This window comes from Sciurus vulgaris (genome assembly GCF_902686455.1).
Source record: "Sciurus vulgaris genome assembly, chromosome: 5".
NCBI classification, from domain to species: Eukaryota; Metazoa; Chordata; class Mammalia; order Rodentia; family Sciuridae; genus Sciurus; species Sciurus vulgaris.
In genome coordinates, this window is record NC_136465.1 from 153,425,911 (window position 1) to 153,447,291 (window position 21,381).

Here is a 21,381-nt window from a genome sequence, read left to right on the forward strand (position 1 = left end):
ACTTATAATACATACATATACATTTCAGAGGAGGGGAAGTAAATCTTAAATTTTGCTAGGAGATGACTTTGAAATGGGAAATGTGTGTAAGAATGACGTTTGAGGGTCATCAAATTTTTTATTCCTCAACCTACTCTTGTTCTCTTTCTCTCTGGCCCTAGACAAGCCTTGGTTTTGTAAACAGTCTTTTCAGCATCATTAAGGCCTATGTAGAAGCTTCTGAGACGTCACCATTGATGGATTTCATTTCTGTGCTCGCAAAGGTAAGATCCCTCTGAGAGATCTCAGCTTCCTGCAATGAATCTACCCACCTCCCAGGATGGTTGTTCATAGCTATTTGATTTTTTTTAGTTCCTGGGAAATTTCTTCCACTACCATCTCACAAAGGGACCATCCCTTTCTCCCCAATCAACGTGTTCAAAAGTAACTTGCAGATTCTGTTTTCCCATTGTTACATCTCCTGCGGGTTTTATTGACACAAAGATCTGCATGCATGGAAAAGCCATTTCCAAGTCTGTTTTCTTAAATGACTTCAATTTAAAGCAATATTCATGGCAATAGTTTAGTGTTCGCTAATTACATGGTTGAGTCGTTCTTGTAACAAAAGTGCCAGTCTCTCAGAAAGGAACAAAATAAACTCTCAAATCTATCAATACCCTTGATAATATTTCTGTGTGTGAAATGAGGAGAAAAGGAAAAATCTGCAGGCCTGGCTTGATAAGTGCTACTTATTCCTTGAGAAGATATTTAGACCTCATCCCCCACCTATTTTTTTCTTTTAACTTTTTAATCCAGTCCCTATCTAATGTTATTTGTCAAGATTTGAATTCTTATGCTCCATTTAAAAAGCCATAGATTAAGATTTATTGAGCACTTAGTAAGTGCTATGTATGAGGGTGATATTCTGTACACAATATGCAAAATTAGATAAGCTTCATGCCCTGGAGGAATTTTCAGTCCAACAGGGAGAGAAATTAATCCAATAATGGGACTAATGATTATAGAATCAAATTGAGATGAATGCTGCAGAAAAAAAAAGCATCACAGCTATTATAAGCATCTAACAAAGGAAACCTTCCATTTTGGGGTAGTTACTGGAAGGAAGTACTTCCTGGAAAATAATACTGAAGGTGAGATATTAAAAAAGGGGGGGGGAGTTTTAACAAGGTAAAAATAAGCAGGATGTTAGATATGAAATAGGCAGATCCTTTAGTGAACTTTGAAAACAATTAAACTTAAAAAACTGTGAAAAACAAGAGAGATTGTCAAGTTTGGGGAGTCAGTTAAATTCTCAAGCTCTCTCAGTTCCTTAAAAGTCAAAAAAAATCTAAATTTAATTCTTAGTAAATAGTCTGGAGAAATATCAGCTTCTCATTAAAAAAAAAAGCGTTCTAAAGAATGAGATATTAATAGACTCTTTATTAAATGTCTCTAACACACTTTCAAACACAGAACTTCAGAGAGATGTTCCAGATTTCTATAGTTTAGAAGCCAGGAGAATTAAATTTAATGGGTATTTTTGAGGAACATTTGATGAAAAGGTGAATGTCGTAACTTTAATCACTTACTACCAACACAAGCTTAACCTCAACCATCATGAGCACTGAAATCAAAGGCAGTATTTGTCACTGGCACCATGCGGCTTTTTAGGACAAAAGGACCAGGCCAGATGCAAACTTCACAGATCAGCTCAGCACAGTGATGCCTCTGAGGGACCCATTTTCCTGGTGGAAAATGAGCCATCATCCAAAGGGTTTGGACTAATATAGGTTACACTGAGAGGTGACTCAATTAATGAGCATGTTGGTTTGGGCTGTCTTTACTGGGCCAGATGATCAGTTTAGGGTAGAATCAATACTTTGGCCACTTCTCAGAAACTGTGATTCAGAGTTGATGGAAATTTTCTCCCAGGGGCCTGTCTTGTCACTGGGAAAGATGACGACTCCCTCATTCCTTCTCCCTGGGCCACATCATTTGGGGGTTTATCTTTTTCCATATCCAACATAGGTTGTGTTAGCCTCAACAAAGCATAAGTGGAAGTAAAAGGGTGAATTAAATCAAGAAGTCCTAAATAGAATTTTCTTAAAATATGGGAGTCGGGGAGAGATTGTATATTGAGGTATTAATTTTATTATGGGAATACCATATTTTTTAAAAGAATGTTTCTGGTGGAGATTCCCTGTTCAATTCACACAGCCATAGCTCCTACATGATCATGGGGGCTCCTTTGCTCTTCCCTATTCTAGTTAGTGAGAAAAGTGAAGAGAAAAAGGAGGTCTGCCAGGCTTGGTGCTCGCCCTGACTCGCGTTGGTTCTCCTCTTGCAGTATTTCCGAGGGAGCCTCTGTCAGAGTCACCAGACCTACTGCCTGAATTACTCTGCAGCTGTGTTTTATCTGGAGAGCCTGAGGCAGAGAGATGACTTCAGCATTTATTTAAAAGTAAAGTACCACTTTATCTTCTTTAATATTTTACCTAACACTCTTTGGGTGTAAAAAATACTGGGAATTATTATGCCCAAATTTAATGGGAAAGAAGAGAACTAAGCGATGTGAAATACATTATAACTGTAATTCTACTTTCTTTGTAAATACAGCCTCCACTTCTCACTTAGGAATTTTAGACTGTATACAGCTGGAAGCACGCACGACATCATCCAATATACCTTTTTGAATTTTGACTGGCACATGAGATGTATTATTTGGGCATTGGTAGAAATTGGTGCCTTGTAATGAGACAACCGGAATAAGAATGTAAGCTTTGTGGGTGGCTAGAAGTTTGGCTCTTGTAGGATTTGGTCCCAGCAAAGTCCTATAGTGCAAAAAGTAGAAGCACCATTTACGTTGTGTTCTGCAGGAACACGCCCCTGGAGTAGCTCAGAGAGCACAATCTAAGTGTCGCTCCTGGAATTGTGCAACATGGTATCTCTGGGTCCCAAAAGCATTAGAACAAAGACTTTCTGCTACGGGTCTTCGGGTCTTCAGCATTTACTAATAAGCAAACCAGGAACCAACTTTCCTTGACTTCTCTAGCTCCTTTGACCCTTCCTTTGTCATTCCAGTAGCCTCAATTGTACCTTTTCAGTAGTGATCCTGAGAAAATGGTCCAAATCCTCCCAGAAAACCCTCCTTTCCCTGCAGCTGTAAGAGTCTGGGAGGAAAGACAGCCACATTCCCAGTGACTCAGCTCTGAATCCCTGGGCCTTTGCCACAGCTTCAGCGTGCCAGGAAGCCTGGGTGTGGCAGGGATAAGAAAAGGGAAATGATCTTGGCGAAGAGAGTTGACTTATTTTTGTTGCTTCAGCCTTTCAGTATTTTCTTTGCTACTCAAACTGAAAACTGAAAGCTCATTAGATTTCTAAATATGTAGAATAATCAGGCTGCAAATGTTTTCCCTGGAAGCAACTAGAGAGGATTGGGTCATTTCTCTCCCTTCCCAGCTGGGGGGAGAGGTTAATTTAGCAAGGTCCAGCTACCATTTTCAAATAACTGTGGAAAAATCCCACATGAATTGTGATAGAGAAGGATGGTTTACATTAGTATGTGAAGCACACATAGCATCCAAAGATATTGAGGAAAGGGGGCAAAGGACACCATGCTGTTAGGGTAACACATGAAGCTTTTAGAATGAGAAATGCTTTACCAGGCACTTTTCTCTTTTAGTTGTTAGCACAAACCTGTGATGTTGATGATATTGTTCTCATGGCTCCCTGAGGGTCAGAGAAGTTATACTCCATTTTCAAGTTCACGCACATAACCAATAGGCAGCAAATAAAGCACCATAAAAGTCTTTAGGCAAAGAAAGATACATTTATCCTGATTTAAACATTATACAATGTATGCCCACAACACAACATCACAGGGAAATCCATAAATATGTACAATTTTTTTAATGTTTCTCTATCAGCTAAAATGATTTCAATTTAATCTCTAAAAAATCTAATGCTGTTTACACTCTCACGGTTTCCAACTCCTCGGGGCTCTTTTACATCTCCAGGGAAGTATTAGCCTCGTGAAACAAAGGTGTGGGGTTTGGGGGAGACTCTGAAGGAGATAGAGAGGAACGTGCCTTCCACAGCCCCATAATACAGAACAAAAGCGTCCTTGCATACACTGAGTGGCCAGGCTTGGAGTCCTTGCACCATGCTCTGTACCAGACATCAGAGATCTCTTTGTCTACAACAACTCAGCAGAATTTGATATTATTCCCATTTTCAGGAGCTTGGGCAGATCAGGCAAGTTGCTGTAAGTCATGTCGTTCTGGGGCACAGAGAGGACTCACAGTCAGACCTGTCTGAAGCTGATCTTCATTCTCTCACTATGCCCTGCTATGAACACCTTCCTCAGAGAATCTAAATTTATGTTGTATTGTGGCTTAAAATTGGACTGTGAATGCACTGAGGTCTATTTACCCTCTGCACCATGTGAGACTGGGCTTGAATATATATACATTACATGCATTATCCTGGTGCCAGGTCTGCTAGTGCAGCTCAACTAACAATAGTTAACAATAACAATCACTGACGGGCACAATGGCACATGCCTGTAATCCCAGCAGCTCGGGAGGCTGACGAAGGAGGATCCCGAGTTCAAAGCCAGCCTCAGCAAAAGCAAGTCACTAAGCAACTCAGTGAGACCCTGTCTCTAAATAAAATACAAAATAGGGCCAGGGATATGACTCTTTGGTTCTGTGCTCCTGAGTTCAAACTCTGGTATACCCACCCCCCCACCCCCCAGTGCCAAAAAAAGGAATAACAATCACTAACAACAACTAAGAACTCCAGAACTCAGGGAATCTGGAACTCTAGAATTTCAGGATGTTACAGGCACTCTTCTATGCTTTTTGTGTGGATTATCTCATTAAAACCTCTCACCAACCCAATGAGGTACTTACTGTCATTATCTACATTCAGCAGTTAGGTTTGGAAGAGCGTAAACTTCCCACAGTTCCAAGGATATTCACTGTCCCACCCCAATGCTGTGTCCCTGTTTTAGTCAGCTTTTTCTCTGCTGTGACTAAAAGATCTGACCAGAACAATTGTAGAAGAGGAAAAGTTTATTTGAGGGATCACAGTCAGAGGCCTTAGTTCATAGAAAGCCGGCTCCATTCCTCAGGGCTCAAGGTGAAACTGAACTTCATGGCGGTAGAGTGTGGCCGAGGGAAGCAACTCACGTGACAGTCAGAAAGCAGACAGAGTGACTCCACTCTCCAGATACAAAATACATACCCCGTAGCCACGCCCCCAATGAACCACTTCCTCCAGCAGCACCCCACCTGCCTCCAGTTACCACTCAGTTAATCCCATCAGGGATTAATTCGCTGACTAGGTTAAGGCTATGACCTCATCACTTCTCCAAACCTTCTTGCATTGTCTCACAAGTGAGCTTTAGGGGGACACCACATCTAAACCCTAACAGACCCACCAAGACATATTTACTAATTTTTGCCTGTTAACTCCTTACATTGGTCCCCTAAACCATTGGATATATATTATTTTTTTAAAAAGGAGCTGCCATTGATCTAGATCCACTCATGAAAAGGCCTTTTATGTTCAATATCTCTTGAAAGAGATGTTCTTTGATTTCCCTAATGGACATGAAAAAATAAAGAGAGATGAAAGAAAAACTTAGAGCTTTCCTTTTATAATTTTCAACCAACGATTTTTGCTCTCTTCTGAGGCCTTCTAAAACACTAAAGGCTTCTGATCCCTCTGACTCTTCTTCCAAGTTACCTGTCGCTGATGCCTCTGGCCTCCTTGCCTCTATCTGGAGGAGGTGGTGATTTCAAATTTACCCTCACTACCCTGAGTGCCGGGGTCAGTGCTGCTCCTCACAGCATGGCAATCTGGGGCAGTGGCCCAGGGCCTTGTGTTTTGAGGGGGTCCCTAACTACTGCTGAGAAATCAGCTACTGATAGCTGAGGTATGGCTGCGAATCAGACACTCAAGCCACGCCCTCCTTCCCGCCCCTTCTCGCCAGCTGCCACTTGCAGGCAGCCTTTCCCCACCCGCAGCCCTTGCTTCCTTCTCCGCCTCTGCCACCCTAGAGAGAACCGCAACCATTTGGAGCTGGATGAGGACTCGGAGATCATCTAGTACTTTCCACCACGTCACGGAAGAGGGAATTGAGCACCAAAGAAGGGCAGGTGGTCCTTGTGCCCCAGGCACCCAGGCCCCACGCTCACTCCCACAGCACTGTGTGCGCTCAGGGTGCGAAGGAGTTCCGGTGAGGAAGCGCTGACTCTTTTCAAAGGACACACCTGGCTGAGGGGCTGGGGCTTAGCTCAGTGGTAGAGCGCTTGCCTCGCAAGTGTGCGGCACTGGGTTCCATCCTCAGCCACATAATAATAAATAAGTAAATAAAGATATTAAATAAGTAAATAAAGATACTGTGTCCATCTACAACTAAAAAATATTAAAAAAAAAAAGAAAGAAAGAAAGAACGAACTACCTCGATAAAGCTGCTAGTGGGGCCGGGTGAGAGACCCAAGGACAAGGTCAAGCTCTAGAACCGCCAGTTGCTAAGCAGAAGGCAAGGAGGTGAGAGGGGAGGATTTGGAGGGGGGAGAGGCAGAAAGCACACACGTTACAACGAAGATAAAATAACGTAGGGGGCTTGGGGGTGGAGTTGTGTGCAATGTATTCAACCCTTTCTACAACCCAAAACCTCATACTCACAAGCCCCTTGGCATGAGGGGGCTCACAGTGAAAATGGACATAAGAAATCAACCGCGGGTGCCATGAATTGAACGTCTGCCCCACTGTGAGATGGTAAGAGGTGAGAACCCGTGAAGCCTTTAAGAATTAACTAGGTCATGAGTGCTGTGTCCTCATGAATTCTATTAATTCACTTACGGATTAATGGATTAGTGGGTTTTCCCAGGAGTGGCTTTGTTACAAAAGCCAGCTCTCTGGCTCGTTTGTTCTCTCACCATGTGGTACCCTGAACTGCCCTAGACCCTGTAGAAAGTCCCCAGCAGCAAGAAGGTCCTCACCAGATATGACCTTCTCACCTTGGGCTTCCCAACATCCAGAACTGTAAGGAATAAAATTTTTCTTTATAAATTACTCAATCTTGGGGGGCTGGGGATATAGCTCAGTTGATAGAGTGCTTGCCTTGCAAGCACAACGCCCTGGGTTCAAATCCCCAGCACTGCAAAAAGGAAAAAAAAAAGAAAAGCATAAATTACTCAATCTTGAGTATTCTATTACAGTCGCAGAAAATGGACAAAGGCAGAGGGGCGGTGATTGACCCATGCTGTTCAGAGAAGAAATGGTGTGTGTGGAAACAGAGCCAGACAAAGCCATTAGAATCTCAGCAGTCATAGGTTTGTTAATATCCAGGGAAGGGCTTTGGATTTCCACGGGCCATTGGATTGGCAGGAGTTTGCGCCAATTGTACCTAGATTTCTGAAATGCAATGACTGAAATTTGGGTATAGAGACATGTCTGGGGAAGCAAATGGAGCCCCCCCCCCACAGTGTACCTGGCCCACCTGAGGACAGCCGTGAAGCATCGGAGTCACAAGGAAAAGGAGTTCACCTGGGCAAGGCCTGAGAATAAAGGTGGAAATTAGGAAAATATTGATGTAAGGCCAGGATCCCCACTGCAGCCAATTCGGGCTGCCAGTACAGACCCCCAGAGACTGAGAGCTTAAAACCACAGAAATTTAAGGTTCCTCCTCGTGCTCTCATCATCTCCCCAAGGCCCCCCCCCCATGATTTCATCCCACAGGGGTTAAGATTTCAACATATGAAATTTTGAAGGGATACAAACATTCTGCTCATATTAATATTAATTCCTTTGTAGCTGAATTCAGGATCAACTGGGCAGAAGCAGGTGGGTAAGTGAAAAGGAAGAGAATACACCCCCCATAAGACTCCTCAAGGTACCTTTTAGTACAGGAGCCGGGAACCTACCTCCATGCAGCATATGTCACCTTCATAAAAGCCAGGGCTCTTACATCCTAAGAAGTGTCACATTCAAAGACACTATTAGCTGACAGCCAGGCGTGGTGGCACACACCTGTAATCCCAGCAACTCAGGAGGCTGAGGCAGTTCAAAGTCAGCCTCAGCAACTTAAAAAGGCCCTAAGGAACTCAGCAAGGCCCTGTTTCTAAACAAAATACAAAAATGGGACGTGTATGTGGCTCAGTGGTTAAGCACCCCTGGATTCAATCCCCAGTACTGGAAAAAAAAGAAAGGAAGAAAGAAACAGCTAACAGACAAAGCAAATGGAAAAGCTATTATCATATTGATTTGTGTTTCTCAAATGTCATTTACAGAATGTATAGCCCATAACATTACTTCCTCCTTTTCCTGTCTTCCCCTGTGCTTACATACCCTGGAACTGCCTCTTCCCCAAACCCCAACTCCAAACACTCCCTATTACCACTGTGTATGCCTTCATCCTCTCCTCCTCCTGGTTTGCTCTGTATCATGTGGATCAACTTAGCCTCCTGGACTTAGATTTTCATTTTCGATCACTGCCCTGATTCTTCCCAGCAGAGTCAAGGAACTGACCCAACAAGCAAAACTCCTTCCTTTCCCCTTCTCTCTCTGCAGTCTTGACTCTCAATGCTGTAGCCATGCATCACAACAAGAATGGGAACAAGGCTGGTGAAACCAGACACCCCCTTAAGGGCCAGAGAGTAGAAGAAGCCAAGGGGAAAATTAAACCCTTACATGAGAAGTGTAAGCAAACAGTTGGGTACAGTGGCGCACACCTGTAATCCCCACAGCTCAGGAGGCTGAGGCAGGAGGACCAAAACCAGCCTCAGCAACTTAGCAAGGCACTTAGCAACTCAGCAAGACCCTGTCTCTGAATAAAATCTAAAAAAGGGCTACAGATGTAGCTCAGTGGTTGAGCAACTCTGGGTTCAATCCTCAGTACCAAAAAAAAAAAAAAAAAAAAAAAAGTATAAGCAAGACTGGAACTCATGTCTTAGTACATCTTATCACCACCACAAACACTTCACATGTGTGCTTTGGGGTATTTAATGAGTATCAAACTCTTCTTGTGAAGGATGCTTGCCTTTCTTTAACTGAAAAGCAACAATGCTAGTCAGTAATGTGTAATAAATAATTCTCTTGATCATACCTAAGAACCCAATGGCAGGCTCCGAATTTGTCACTGATACATAGAAGCTTGCTATCGGCAGTTTAAAATGGAGTTTTCAAAATGATGTCTAGTAAGTTTTCCTAGCAAGCTTGTAAGTGTTCCCAACTTCTTGGGTCCAGGTTTCTTAGAGCCTCGATGGGAGAGGTGATGTTCTGATACCATTGCTTTTGCCTTCCCCAGTGGTGTGAGCAAAATGAACAGTGTAGACGGCTCCACCTGACTGAGCTGCTGGTGGCCCCGCTGCACAGGCTTACTCGATATCCCCTGCTGCTGAAGAATATCTGGAAAAGGAGCTCAGACTCTACTGAGAAGATCATGATCTACTCCATCAAAGAGAAGGTGGAAAAGTCAATCCGTGAGTTCCCGAGATACGTGGGCTTAATTGAAGAGTTGGGGATCCACATGGCTCCTGGGAACCATCTGGGCTTCCATCCCAGAAGGCAATTCCATTGACTTGAGGTCACGACTCTGGGAAATGGGATCCACATCTGAGGGTTTTATAAATCAAACACAAAAAACAATGGGCTCTGGTCACATCCTGGTGAACTGATGAGAATCCAACACCAAGTTAACACAGGACATGGCTCTGTCTCCAAGGGTTTCAGAAGTGAGGTCAGGCAGGCAAGTCTCTACTTCCCAGATGACTGAAGGCATTCCATTTTTAACATCCATCCAAAACCACACACAAAGTAAATGGCAGTCAGCTCCGTGAAAAACCTATCTGGAGGATAAATTACTGAAATCCAGGGCCATTGCAAAAATAATGTGAACTACCATAGGAACAGAAATCTAGGGATAGGAACTGAACAAGCCCTGTGACTATTTAAGTGTACCTAGATAGCTCTGTATCATTAAAATTCAAATGAAGTCCATGATACATGCCCATAGTACAAGATTTCCTGGTGGGCATCAAAAGGGAACACTTCAAACTGATAATTAACAGCTGTACAGAAATGACATGTTTGCATTCCTTTGCCAATTCAAAAGCAAAATAATTATCGATATAGTGGGGGATTCCTTTCCTCTTTTCCAATTTTTTTATGCAAATTCCAAAATAACCTAAGGAATTGGAATTAAGTTTATCAAGTAACAAAGCAACAAATTCAATTAAAGACCAATTTTTAAAAAGCTTTTAAAATAATTGAGGATCATTTGGATGGGAAGATAAAAGCAAATCCCCTGGAAATATCTCAATAAGAGATGGCTTCTTACTGTTGAAGGAAGGGTATCCTTTAAGTCTGTCTCCTTAAAGGTGACAAATTCTCCAGGGTTCCTCAATCCTTGTGATTCTATGGGTTCTAACTTGTCTCCGTGTTTTCAAAAATTATTTCAAAACCTCAAGAGTTTATAACAGCAACCTAGATGCTCCTCAAGAGATGAATAGATAAAGAAATTGTGGTTTATATACACGATGGAACATTACTCAGCCATAAAGAAAAATGACTTTATGACATTTGCCAGCAAATGCATGGATCTGGAGAATATCATGCTAAGCGAAATAAACCAAACCTAAAAAACCAAAGGTTGAGTGTTTTCACTGATATGCAAAAGCTAAACCACAATAAACAGGGATAAGGAGAAGAAGTTCAGTAGATTAGACAAAGGAGAACAAAAGGGAGAGGGGATAGGAATAGGAAAGACAGTAGAATAAATCTAACAATTTTCTTATGTACACATATGAAAATACCTAAGCGAATCCCACCATGGTGCGCACTCACAAGAATGGGGTCCTAATTAGAATAAGATGTACCCTATTCTTGTATAATTTTATCAAAATGGATCCTACTGTCAATGTTTATCTAAGAAGAACCAATAAAATAAAATTAAAAAAAAATCCTCAATAGCAACAATATATTGTTAGAAAATATTGGAAAATTAATAAAAATCTTCAAAGAACAAATCAAGTTCTTACCAGAAAAGATCATCCCTGTCTTAAAGTAAATGTATGCTTTATGATTGAGACAAAAAAGATGTTTGTCTTTTCTGGTCCAGTATCTTTTTTTTTTTTTTTTTTTTTTTTTTTCTCTACTTGTAGGCTGTGTATGGTGTGGCAGGTAAGAAAGATTACCAAGCTTTTATTAGCATTATCTTTCTCTGCAAGAGGCTGGTTTTAAATGAGTGATTTTGGGGGACATTTAAACAGCAAGGATTATTTTAAGCAAACCTAAATTCTGATTTGCTCCAGAGGTAATCAGTCTCTCTAAGTGATTACTGTGAGTATTGGTTAAAATTTATGCTGTGGTGTATCATGCCTTCAAACATACATTGGATGTGTTTTGTCTTTCAGGGGATCTTGAAGGAAAAGTGAAGTGGCTTGACAATTTCCAAAAATTTAGACATCTACAGGAGATTATAATATGGCCTCCGCTTTGGGATAGAGATAAAAGGTTTTTCATTCCAGAGGTACAAAAAGGATCAATAAGGACTTGCCTTCTTTTCTGGAAGTCTGGCATTCAGGTGGAAATACAATAGACTTAGAAAGCCCCTAGTGTCCACCTGAATAAATCTACTTTTACTGGCAAGAAGTAGAGCCTTCCCCCACGTGCCCTGTATAGGGGGAGGCCCATGACCCTCCAAGAGATTTTCGCACCCTTTCCATCCCCCAGTCCCTCTACTGGCATTTCTAAATATCTCGAATTTTCTAGGTGGAGTTGATTGCCCCAGCTTCTATTCTTTAAAAATCACTAACAACATCTCTTTTATTTTCTCCCTTGTTTTGCAAGTGTTTGAAACACATTTTTAAAGAACACACGGCAGAACACATCTTGTCTCCAACCAACAGACACCTTCTCCATGAAGGAAAATTAACTCTTGCAGGTAAATAACTGCTTGGTCTAAAAACCCAATGTCTTTGCTGCCTTATAATTTGCTCCGTTGCTCTTGGTTGAAGGATGGGAGGCATTATGTTCATCTATGTCCAAGGTAGCGTTGGATGTGAACCAGAGAGCAACCGGCTTGAACAAGCACTTCACAGTGGGACTTACATCCGTAAGATGAGATAATTATATCTATTTCACAATATTGTTGTGAAAACCAAAAGGTGTACATATACACAAGTTCAAGGTTTGGCATTGAGTAGCTCTCAGTCAATGTCAGCAGAGGTCATCACATCACTTACCCCTGACCCCAGTGAGCTGGGCAGTCAAGCTAGCAAGTGTTTATTGAGAACTCGTTATGTGACACATGTCATGCCAGGTAGGCACCACTGAAAGGTATAAAACAATTGCTCTGTGTATCCTTTCCCTCCAGTTGAGAGGTTCTATCTTCATTGCCACAGCTGAAGTGTAAGTTCAGAAAAGACTCTAGGGCTGGAGACCCAGGCGAACTTCATGGGACACATGGGATGGGAGGCGAGCTTTGAGGAATGGAACAGGAGGGAGGACATCCAGAATGAAGAGAGCAGAGCAGAAGAGGCTGGGAGGCAGCAGCCTCTTGAGAGGATGGTTCCTGGCAGGGCCATAGGCCTGTGAGCCCCGGCTGTGCCTGGCCCACTGGCCTCTCAGCACTTTTTGCCTCTATACTCTTGAGCCAGTCACAAGGATCCTTCCCACTTCAGTGTCCCCTCTTTGTCATGATGGGTAAATAAGCCAGTAGATGTGCAACCACCTGAGATAATGATGGACCTAAAGTTCACACTCAGGGATCCTGGAGATGGGGCTCAGTCAGTCCGGCCAGGGGTCCTACGGGGCCTGGCTGTTGTTTCAAAATGGCGGCAGCCAGGTGTAATCAAACCTGCAGGTACTGTGACAGTGAACTTCCAGGCAACATCAGGCAGCTGGTGCTCCACTGGCGGTCTGCGGTCAGTCTGCTGGCAGCTGGACGTGGGCAGGTGGCCCGGGGCTGCTCCGGGGCCGGACTAAAGTTCACACTCAATAGATGGTCAGAAAGGGCGGCCTGACCAAAAAGGAATTTGCAATCATTCATTTATTCATTTCTGCACAAAATATTGCTTGGGTACCTACTGTGCTAGTTGCCCATTTATATTGGCCTGAGATCCTGTGAGGAGGTTCAGGGGATAATTCCTCAGTCAGTAATCCCCACCTGGGATCAGATAGGGAGGATGCGTGTGTCCAGCAATTTATATCAAAGTGCTTTTCATGCATTCCCTTCTTCCAGTGAGGTATACAGAGAAGGGGACCAATCCCATGTTACCGGGGAGGAATCTGAGCCAGAAAGGTTTCATATGATGCTTAAGGTGACCCAGCCCATAAACAGCAGAACCTGGTAGGCTTCCAAAGTCACAGAAGCTGCCTGGAAGCCAGAGGCGTCCACCTAGGAAACGCAGGCAAGGACAAGTCCTTGCCTTCCTCTGTGTGTGTGTGTGTGTGTGTGTGTGCACTTGCACACCAGGGACTGAACTCAGGGCCTCACACGTGCTCACATGCTAAGCATGCTCTCTCCTGTGAGCTATACCCCAGCCCTAGTCATTGCGTTCTTGCCAGGGATGTGATAAGCCTTTAAGGGTGCTGAAGAAAGAGCTATCTAGAAGCAATGCACACAATGACCCAGGGAGCCCAAAGCAGAAAGACCAGGCAGGAAGTTCAGTGGAGAAGCAAGGGGTGTGGGAAGCCCCCGAGCCAGTGGAACTCAACCATCCTTAGCCTATAGTTTACCACCCCACACTTTTGTTTAGAATAACAACAGGTTCAACTTTTCTTTAATGTTACTTATTATTTCAAAATAATTATATATCATGACAAGACTAAATCAAAATAATGAAGCAAGAAGATTATCGTTTCCTGCTCCGGAAACATGACTCTCTCTCTAAATCTGGCCTCCAGCTAAAGTTCTCAGAGATTTTGCTTCCCCTTCCCTCTACCTGCCAACCTCCGGACAGTGCGAAATGCACTGGCCTACATAGGAAATGGACATTGATAGCAAAGGAGAAATGTAAGGGGCATTTCAGAGGCAGAACAGGAGGACCTTATGATTGATAAATGGATGACGAGGAAGTAGGCCATAGATGCCTTCAGGTGTTGTGATCCATATGTGAAAATATCACTGACAGCACTGTGACAGTGGAGGGAGTGGCCAGGGGGTTGATGTTCGGTTCAGGTGTGGGTATGATGGGAAGCCCTAAGACAAGCTGGCCAAACAGCTCCTGGTGGGTGGAAAGCCACATCAAGTGTGCATGCACATATGGTGAGGGCTCAAACTGACTGTCCTAGAAGGAGAGGTGGAGACTCACCTAAGAGTCTTGGCAAATCGACCTACCTTTTCTAGGAAATTCTTCTCATAGGATCAGATATGGTTCAATGGAGATGAGCTACATAACATTACTAACACCAGGACCTTGTTTAATGGTAGAATCTGCATTAGGAAAATTCCAGCAGAGAGGAACCCCAGAGAGTATAACAGGAAATCAAGTTTAAAGTCAGTGGAACTCCAACTTAGAGTTGAACAGAGATTTGATGGGGCAGAGATAATAGTATTAGGAGAAATAGGACATCATTTTTGGATGGGAGAAGTACTGAGCCAAGAATCAGCAGAGGTTCTGGGGAAGTAGGTCGGTGATAGAGCTCAAACTTGTCATGCACAAGGCCCTGCACTCAATCCTAGCAGCGATTAAAAAATACATATATATATATACATACATATATCAGGGGGTCTAGCACCAATTGTGGCTCTGGGAAAATTGTTTAAATTTCCTTAATCTCCTCTGTAAATGTTAATAGTGATGATGATGTTGTTGATGATGGTAATAAAATCTGACACATAGGTTGTGTTTCCAAATTTCTTCCAGTCTTAAAAACTATACTACTGTGACCAAAAATAAGTGTATATATATATATATTTTTTTTTTTTTTAATTGCTGGAAGGTACTAGTTTTCATAACTTTCAGAGCCTAACCATAATTGTCATTGGCATTCAGGCTGTACTTCCTTCCCAAATGTATTGCTCCCTTCAGATTGGCAGTTCTAAATAAAACAGTCAGTAAGGGCACACCCTATCTGTCCCACAGCTGTAAGAGCACATGCTGGTCACGCTGCTGCAGAATAGAAGTAAGGCAGTAATGCTATTCCCTTCTCTACCACAGTTCAGAACCTATGAAATAATAAAGACCAAATTGGTATAACATTGCAAAAATGTGAAAGTCTCAGGCCAGGTTGCATAGCAATTATCTGATCTAATTCCTGAGTCACCATGTTCATTAGCTAAGAGAATGATCTCTTTTGATGAAAGTTATCACTGGGCTACAATAGCCTTAAACTACTGAAATAGTAAGTGTGAACTAATTTAGGACTTACCATTGTCCTCCTCAGTCATTCTCTTTCAGATGATCATATTTTTCTCTGTAGCAATAATTGTTTCTAGATTTATCTTATTTTAGACCTTGTTTGCAGGTGCACTATGATTCAGCTCCCCTAAAACTAAAGCTCCCTGAAGGCAGGACAGTGTCTAAATGACTGATGCATAGGTGTTCCAAATTTGTAGGCTACTTGGTGGAACTTGGAGGCCTTCATAAATTGTAGCTAAAAATAATCATTTCCTAGAATAAAGTCTAGGACATAGAAGGTCTTTGCTACCCATTTGTTCCAATGAAGTGTTTAAAAATGTGCAAGGGTGATTAGGAAGAAAACACAAAACTATTTCATTTGGACAGTGCTCATCAAGCTAATTCGTGTGAGAGCAGCAGGGGGTGAGGAAAACAAAATGAGCAGGTCTTACATTTTGCTATGGACTGAATCATGCCCCCTCCCCTACCCACATACACAGTTCATATATTGAAGCCCTAACCTGCAGTATAAGTATTTAGGAAGGAATTAAGATAAACTGAGGCACAAGAGTGGAGCCCTGATCTAAATGGATACATGCCCTCATAAGAGAGACACCAGAGAGGTTGTTCTCTCCCTTTGCTGTGGGAGGACATATTGGAAGGTAGCCATCTGCAAGTGGGGAAGAAAGCCCTCTCTGGGAATTAAATCAGCCAGTACTTTAAGCTTAAATTTCCCAGCCTCCTGAACTGTGGGAAATAAATTTGTATTGTTTAAAGCACCTAGTTTATGATGTTTTATTACAGCAGCCTAAGTTGACCAAGAGGAAGATCTAATACTGTCCAAATTTCCCATTCCTAGCCATCTGTGTTAGCTGGAATATAGATCAGCCACTGGAGACAGACAGATACCAATCACCAAAGGATTATTTCTCTCTTGTGTTCAATCCCAAACTATATGTCTGTTACACTCCATGAGATAGAGACCCAGCCTCCTTCTGTCTTATTGCCATCTCTTGGGCATTGCTTTCTTCAGTGTGGCCCAGGATGACCCACCCATGTGTCTGTCTTCACCAAGTGAGAAGGAGGGGGCCATGACAGAACTCAGCCCACCCTTCCGGGATGTGACTCATAAGTGGCAATGTGACTCAGAATTTAGTTCCTTGGTCATATTCAGCTATAAAGGAAGACAGGAGATGTACTATTTATTCTCTGTGGATGTATGCCCACTAAAACTCAGAAAGTTCATTATTACAAGAGATGGGGAGAAGGTTTTTGAGGGACAAACAACAGTCTTTGCATAGCCTGATTTATTAAAAGGAAAATACTATTTGTAATACAATAACAGCCTTTAAAAATATGCAAATATGCTGTCTGATTTCTCTTCTATACACATGCAGAGGATCTTTCCTCTAATCTTAATAGAGGAGGAGAAAATAGAAATTAATCCTAAATACTTTATCTATTAATTTTTAGTCTTTGCCACCTATTTTCTAGGAGAAAGCAGATTAATATAAATGAATAAAATAAGTAGAACAAACAAAAAAGAATAACTTGGGCTGTGGTTGTAGCTCAGTGGTAGAGTGCTTGTCTAGCATACACGTGAAGCACTGGGTTTGATCAGAAGCACTTCATAAAAACAAATAAACAAAATAAAGGTATTGGGTTCATCTACAACTAAAACAAACAAACAAACAAAAAAGAATTACTTGATTTCTTACCAGTGCCTGTCACACCCCCTTCCTTCAAAAAACTGTCTTCTCCTCTGAAATCACTTAAATTTACCCATTTGTTTTTCTAATTTCTAACAAATGGAGTAAAATAAGGAAAGAGATACTTTCTTCTAATATTCGATTTCCCTTCTCTACTATTTCTTTCTTAGGGAAAAGTAGAAAAGCCTATTTGCCTTAAATAACTCTCAAAAGTGGGATTGATGCTGGTGATGAGAATCATCCCATTCCTTGAAGAGGGAACACCCTGAGAAACACTGAGGCAGCATAGAAAGCAAGCTTTGCCTGGAGGACAGAACAGAGGTAGACTTCACTGCAGAGAAGGGGCCCCAGAGCTAGGCATCTGAGGAAGTGGGGGTGCCCTGCCCCTTTTAAACATTTTAGATATCCTTTGTTCTCATGCTCTCTCCTCCCCCATCCTATCTCTCTCCTTCCCGCATCCTGCCTACCAGACTAGTGACCCCAAAGGTGGGCCAAAGGTGGGGTGATCCTGTGCAGGAAAGAAAGGGAGCAGCCCAGGAGGCATTCATTCATTAACAACTCCTAGTAGGGCGGAAGGATCTGCTGGAGGCTGGTCACCGTGGTAACAGGTGGAGGAGGAGGAAGTGTCCTGAAGGTACTAACATTTTATTTCCTCCTGAATCTGCCCCCATCTTTCTGACCCAATCATTCATTACCTACACTGCTTGTCTTTTTGTCCCCCCGCCTCAGCCTCAGAAAAGTTTGTAATCATAAGACTATGTGGAGAATATTCAATTCCATAGACACATTGTGAAACATGAGAACTAAGTAGTTTAATGACTGTTGTAGTCAAGTAGGGCATCCAGACAAAATACCATAGACCAGGTGAGGTGGCTCAAACAACAGAATTTCTGCTACACTTGAGGCAGAAGTCTTAGATCAAGGCGCTGGCCTATTTGGTTCCCGGTGGTTCCTGGACAGGCTCTCTTCCTGTCCTGCAGACGTCCTCCTTCTTACTGGATCCTCACGTGGCAGAGAGAGAGCTTTCTGGTGACTCCTCTTGTGAAGACACTAATCCTATTGGGTTGCTCCATCCTCAGGACCTATTTTACCTTATTACTTCCTTACTCTATATGCAACCACACTGGGGTTAGGGCTTCCAACTTATAAATCTGGGTAAGGGGGTCCCAGTTCAGTCCATAGCAATGCCAAAATGTCTTTTTTTTTTTTTTCTGAGTAAACATGTGTCTTGCCAAAGACCACCCAAAGAGATGAGTTCAGAAGCCAAAATGCAACAAGTTCAATTTGCTGATGGATTTGTATGGGGCTTTGTTGAAACCACAGCATATGAGTTATCTGAGTTATCTTAGATTTTCTTGAAATGCATCACAAATACAATGTCCTTAAAGTTGAAAGCCTGAGCTCTAATCAGGTCTTAGGAAGAAATCAATTCAACACTGATGTGGTTTTTCTGATTCACTTGACAGGAGCTCCCTGAGCTACAAGTCCACCCTGTTTTGCTTTCTAAAAGATTCTTTGATTTAAAACGAAAAAAAAAAAAAAAAAAAAAAATCTGCCTACTATTTCATGTCCCCATTTTACCTTCTCTTTCTTTTCTCAGAAAGCACAAGATTCCTAGATGTGTATCTGTTCCTCTTTGATGATTTCCTCTTAATTACAAAAACTAAACGCAACAAAAAGGTAAAACTAAAGACATTTCTAAAGAAGTTATAAATATTTCTAAATCAGCCCTGTTCAAACCATACAATATTCTTATACATTCAATTGAATCTTTCCCTCTTAAAAAGTCAAATAAATAACAAGAAAATTGCAAATTTCTCAAGTTTGTGAAGGGAGATATCCTTTTTTAGAACAACTTAGTCTGTATATCCTCAAGGTTTATAGAAACAATGGGGCCTGACCTGCCTAAACTATGGAACCCCAAAATATCTTTGTCCACATTAACCCTTCCAAATTGGCCACCTTAGCGCTGCCAGTTTGGGGGCCCTCCAACCTCTGAGTGGCCACCACTCATTCTAATTCATATCCACCGCTCATTCTAATTTGAAAGTTCACATTATTCTTGAGAAATGATGCTTTGGGACACAGACATCAGAAAAAGCTATGATCTTTCAGTGTCTACCTGTACAAAAACTGCAGAGGTAAAATGTGTACAGCTGGCATCACAGAAAAAAATGAGTCAACTAGGGGCTACAGAGAGTATGGATTTTTCGAACTTCTTAAGTATTAGTGTTACCATTATTATCACTGCTGTTGTTGTTTGTCACTATGATTAAGTTGCCCATCTGATGGTCCAAAGTCTATCTTTCTAATCCCCCGCCTCACAGTCTGCTCCCTGAATAGTGTGTGCGAGTGGTGTCAGGAAGGGCAGTTCCTCTAAGGTTCTCAGACCCCTGCCCTCAAAGGTGGGTCTTAAGCCCTGAGAGATATCTAATGTGTTATTCCTCTTGCTTCTTTACCAAATGACTCACCTTACACAGATAATATCACAAGAATAAGCATCTCATATCTTTTAATAAACCAAGCTTCTTGATGATAGGTCGGTCAGTTGAGCTAAATAATTCAAAGATCTTAAAGCAATAAAATAGATACCCATTCATCAATCTATGAATAGTCGATGGTTAGCTAGGGAAGGAGTGGGTGTAGGAGAACACTGAGACTCAATGTTTCACAATGTGTATGGCCTCCTATTTTAAGCTACCGAGAGTAGCATATCTGAGCAAACCAAGTTCTGAAACATCCTACCCACTTCAAATACCTTAATGCTAACTCTGCTTATCTTCACTTCAAATAGTGCTACAAAACTGGGCATGGTGACACATGCTTACAATCCAGCGGATCTGGAGGCTGAGGCAAAAGGATCACAAGTTGAAAGCCAGCCTCAGCAATTTAGCGAAACCCTGTATCTGAATAAAATTTTCAAAAGGGCTGGGGATGTGATTCCATGATTAAATGCCCCTGGGTTCAATCCCTATTACAAAAAAAAAAAAAAAAAAAAAAATTGTGCACTGGTACAAACCAGAGCACATGAGTTAACAGAGGGCCATATTGGTTATACTCTAAGGCAATATTCTGGGTTCATGCTTCAAAAATTGACTTCAAAATAAGAAATGTTATTAGTTTATTTCTCTGTACTATTCCATTCACATTACATGCAAATCACATCTTTTACACCTTTTCAGAACATTCAGCATCTTAGATATTCAAAACCATTTATATTACTTACAAATTCTAGAGCATAGCCTCCATTTGCAGTTTTATATTATAGCCCATACACAGCTTGGCCAACATGAAGCTCCCCTTCTTCCTGCCTCTAACTCTGTACTAGAGAGAGATGAAGAGATTGAAATACCCAATGATATGATGGTGATTAGGGTGTTTCCCAATTATGAATGCCAAGCATTATTTATTTAACTCAACTTGGAGTCAGGTATACTTTGCCTTAATCACTATGCTTAAGGACATGTTTTTCAGAATCCATTAAAAATAGTAAGTTAGATGTTGAGAAACTAGTTTCTATGGCGGAAATAAAGCTAACCAAACTCTCCTAGTACATATGTGAATATAATACAGTGAATTTTACCTTTAGGTATATCCATAATGCACTAATTTTAAAAACTACAAATAAATAGAAGCAAGGCCATAGAGTAGAGGAAATAGGAGGGAGGGAGGAAAGGAGGGAGGGGGGAAGTACTGAATTGAAGCAAATTATATTCATGCTTGTATAATTATGTCAAAATGAGCCCCAATATTATGTATATCTATAATGAACAAATACAAAATGGACTTGTTTCTAAGAATCTATCTGCATCAGGATGCCCTTCAGGTATGTGCACCAATATCTCCTTCCTATATGTTGCTTTATTTTTCTCTTTAATTTCAGAAACTTGGAAGCTCAGACACTGGTTTAATATGTCCTTCACTTACTCCTGAGCTGCAATCCGTAATAAAAGAGGGTGGCTCATGCACAGTACTTGATCAGCCCATTCCACTAGACAGACTGGTCGTCAAGAGCATTGATCCACTTTACGTGTCAGGTATGTGTGTTTCCATCATGCAACTCTGCTGCTTGCCACCACGGTTTTATATTGGACATTTTCGATAGCTGGACCTGAATCCAGTTTAAGTCTTCATAGAAGATGACTGCTTTCTTATGTGGTGTATATCATTCACTCTATAAATCGGTTATGGTATCCAGTGACCCAGCTCTGTCACTTGCTAGCTGTGTGACCTTAAATGCTTACGCAAGTACTTCTAAGCCTTGAGTTCCTCTTGACAAAATAGGGATAATAATGTCTACTTCCATAGGTTTGCATGAGAATTAAATAAAATAATGT

At 41.8% G+C, this 21,381-nt stretch overlaps 1 protein-coding gene across 1 annotated transcript in view; it reads left to right on the plus strand.

The window, feature by feature from the left end:
* PLEKHG7 (pleckstrin homology and RhoGEF domain containing G7) overlaps window positions 1-21,381 on the plus strand; it is a 66,382-nt gene that overhangs the window by 37,490 nt on the left and 7,511 nt on the right. The window contains exons 9-15 of the mRNA XM_079142854.1: window positions 162-263; window positions 2,327-2,440; window positions 9,299-9,473; window positions 11,406-11,521; window positions 11,842-11,935; window positions 18,645-18,724; window positions 20,928-21,081. Of these exons, the coding sequence (XP_078998980.1) occupies window positions 162-263; window positions 2,327-2,440; window positions 9,299-9,473; window positions 11,406-11,521; window positions 11,842-11,935; window positions 18,645-18,724; window positions 20,928-21,081 (835 nt within the window). The remainder of the gene's footprint in view (window positions 1-161; window positions 264-2,326; window positions 2,441-9,298; window positions 9,474-11,405; window positions 11,522-11,841; window positions 11,936-18,644; window positions 18,725-20,927; window positions 21,082-21,381) is intronic.